This window comes from Nothoprocta perdicaria, unplaced genomic scaffold (genome assembly GCF_003342845.1).
Source record: "Nothoprocta perdicaria isolate Ctin4 unplaced genomic scaffold, notPer1 scaffold_8, whole genome shotgun sequence".
NCBI lineage: Eukaryota > Metazoa > Chordata > Aves > Tinamiformes > Tinamidae > Nothoprocta > Nothoprocta perdicaria.
Window position 1 is genome coordinate 7054340 of NW_020456087.1, and position 3238 is coordinate 7057577.

General features: G+C 48.3%; 1 protein-coding gene across 1 annotated transcript in view; it reads right to left on the reverse strand.

Moving 5' to 3' along the window:
- Nucleotides 1-314: 314 nt before the first annotated feature.
- The window catches only part of NFKBIA (NFKB inhibitor alpha), a 3777-nt gene continuing 853 nt past the window's right edge, over nucleotides 315-3238 (reverse strand). The window contains exons 2-6 of the mRNA XM_026051851.1: nucleotides 2888-3035; nucleotides 2324-2534; nucleotides 1771-1859; nucleotides 1391-1651; nucleotides 315-925 (exon numbers count right to left, since the gene is read on the reverse strand). Coding sequence (XP_025907636.1) covers nucleotides 878-925; nucleotides 1391-1651; nucleotides 1771-1859; nucleotides 2324-2534; nucleotides 2888-3035 — 757 coding nt within the window. The 3' untranslated portion in view covers nucleotides 315-877. The remainder of the gene's footprint in view (nucleotides 926-1390; nucleotides 1652-1770; nucleotides 1860-2323; nucleotides 2535-2887; nucleotides 3036-3238) is intronic.

Genomic DNA, 3238 nt, shown 5'->3' on the forward strand with positions numbered 1-3238 from the left:
AGGGGGAATCCCGTCCCCGCCCCCCCATGACAAAGGGTGCAGGAAACTACATTTCTAAAATTAGCTGTGGGGGAAGGACTGAGAGCTCAATGCTGTACCGACACCTCACTCCTGCCAAAGAGAACCCCCAAACTCCTAAGGCCACAGCTCCACGTGGATCCCATGTATATCAGGACAAGGACAGGGACAGTGAACCAGATCACAGACTCGACACAGTAATTTGACTTTTTTTTAATAAATACATCTCACATGTATGAAAATATTATAAACAAAATATACARTATTTACAAGCTATACAATTGCTAGTAAGTGTAGCAATTATGACACACATTGTGTGGAACATATAGTTTCCAATGCCRATAGTTAATGTGATTGCTACCTCTCCCCTAACAGCCAGGAGGTTATACCTTTGGTTGATCCTGTCTGCTGTACCCCACAAAGAGCAGCTGAGGTCAAAGTATCACCAGCCCAACACAAATCTAAGAAACAATTTCCAAGAAGATGGGACTTTTATATGATCTTGTCGTAAGTGAACAAGTATTCCTCATCGTAATTAACATCTATGGATAGATCTGAAATGCATTCCTGTAAATACTATGCTGGATCTGTAGTCCACTGTCTTCATGTAAGTGTGGATATGGGATTCCTTATCAAGTGGTGTAAATAATCACATGACGTTGCATATTCCACTCCTGTTATCTAATCACAGGCCAGAACGTGGAACTTTGCTGTTACAATTAGGTGCTTCTTGTTGGGCAGTATAGTATTTTAGTACTTTTTTCTTCCACATTTTGATTTTCTTTTTTTTAAAGAAAAATGCCAGTCCTTTTCCTGTACATATGTACACAGTCACTTCCTTTCACAGGAAACCTCTGCTTTAAAACGCCAGCTGTCGTCCCCCAATACGGCAGTCATCATACATAAGCTGGAAGAAAAAAAAAATGCTGTTATTGCAAAACTCTTACTGCAAGTATTGTATGTACTTTGGAAAAATAGCCAAATTCTCCTTGCCCCGACTTCATTAGTGTGCAAAATTTGTGCAAAGCAATGGTTTACATTTGCTCTCATTCTCAATTTACAGCACTGAAAATGTTAGAGAAGTAAATGGTGGGGAGGAGAAAGGAACAAATTAAAACTGTATGTCACAAGATCATGTAGGTATCAGCAGCGGGATGATGTTCAGAGAATTGTGCTCTGTGAAACTGATTTATTTTATGTTGGCCCAACTGCCATACCTCTAGATCTTGACAGTATTACCTTACTTTATGGGGATAATTATATAGGTAACAGGTCACTCATATGCAATCAGGGCACCGCTAAAAATACAATTTAAGCATATAAAAGGGCAGGATTTGGCCCTTCCTATGAAAGGGTGCAAATAGCTACTTACTTCATCCTCTGTGAATTCTGATTCCGATTCACTGCTCTCCTCGTCCTCACTTTCTGGCAGCATYTGCAGGTCAGCCGCGGTCAAATGCTTCAGCTGTTCCTGTATGCTGGTGTTGTCCCTTCCCCACGTGAGCTGATACGGGGAATAGCCYTGGTAGGTCACTTTGTTCACATCTGCTCCATGTTTCACCAGAAGCGACACCAGGTCCGGATTCTGCAGGTCTACAGCCAAGTGCAGCGCAGTTCTGCCATTGCATGGCTCCTGCAGGAAAACAACCCAGGATGTTGCATGTTAGGAGAGCCAGGGCGGTCAGTGCCAGAACTACAGATTCTTATGAATATGCAACCGTGTTCAGTTAACTCCATAAAGGAATTACATACCTGAGCATTCACATCTGCTCCTAAGGACAGCAAGTACTCAACAACAGCCAGATACCCTTGAATAGATGCCAAATGGAGACATGTGTGTCCTGTAAAATACAAATGAAGGTAAAATGTGAATAGTCCTAATTAGTGCCTCAGGTTTCGCTTAAAGTCAGGAAGAGAGAATAATTTATCCAAAACAAAGGAATGTTTTCCAAGATAACCTTCCAACTTCCAATATGTTYGGGCAGCAGGAAAAAGTTCTGGAAAGATTTTTTATCTTTATTCCAGTGTTCGCCTCCATATTATTTTGATAAAAATTGGAAACACTTGAAATAAGATATTCAGAGTTCATTAAATTCTGCAAAAGCGGACATTAAAAATGCAGAGTTTAAAGCTGTGGCAGCCAGTGATCATCAGTCAGGAGGCCTGTAAGCCAATTGGGGAAGTTAAGAAAACTGGGCACTGCCACGTCCTTTGGCTTCCGCAGCCCTCTGTGGCTTTCCAGGGGTCTGTGCAATCTCCAGGAGGGGAGCCCTGTCGCGAGGGCAGCCGGGGCTGGCTGTTGTACCGTTGTAGTTGGCGGCCTGCAGGACGGAGGGCAGGTGGTGCTGCTGGCAGTGCTGCGTGAGGACGCTGACGCTGCGCAGGGAGCCCTGCTCGCAGGCGATGTGCAGCGGCGTGTTCCCGCGGAAGTCTCTGATTTCTGGGTCACATCCGGCCTTGAGGAGGTTCTCGGCGATTTCAGGCTGATCGGTGATAACGGCCAGGTGAAGCGGGGTCTGCAGGCACAAGGAAACCACAGCATGGTAAGTGACGCTGCAAACGGCAGCAGCCCCTGCACAAACAGGCCCTCAATCAGCGGGGGGGTGTCTGCCCAGTTAAAAACAACCTTTCCACCCAACAGGTTTGTTTTCCTGCTTCCCACCATATTGCACAGTTGCTTTTCCATATGGAAGCAGGGATCCCAGTGCTCTGCAGATACCAGGCACCACACAATGGGCATCATTAACGTGATGGCAAAGCAGGGTACAACTCGCTGCATCACATGGAAAAACGCAGGCTGCAGCTGGGCGGAAGCAACGCTCCAGCCATTRAGTCCCACCGGGAAGGCGTGCTGGGAAGCGGGCCGTACCTGGCTCAGGTTGTTCTGGAAGTCGAGGAAGGCCTGGTTGCCGGCCATCTGCCGGATCACCTCCAGGCTCAGGCCCTTCTCCTCGTGAATAATCGCCAGGTGCAGGAAACTGCGGGAAGGAAGGAAAGAAAAATTAGGAAGGATGAAACTCGGAAAATCCCCGGCAGCGCCGGGCGCAGCGCGCGCCCCCACCCGCCCGCCCGCGTTTCGAAACCGACCGGGGCTTTTGGGCGGCCGGTGCTTTCCGCGGGCGCCGCCCCCCCTGGCGCCGCTCCAGGGACTTTCCGCGGCCGCGGCCCTGCCCGGCGCCTCGCCGCCCGCCCGGCGCCTCCCGCCCGCCGCTGCCGCCCC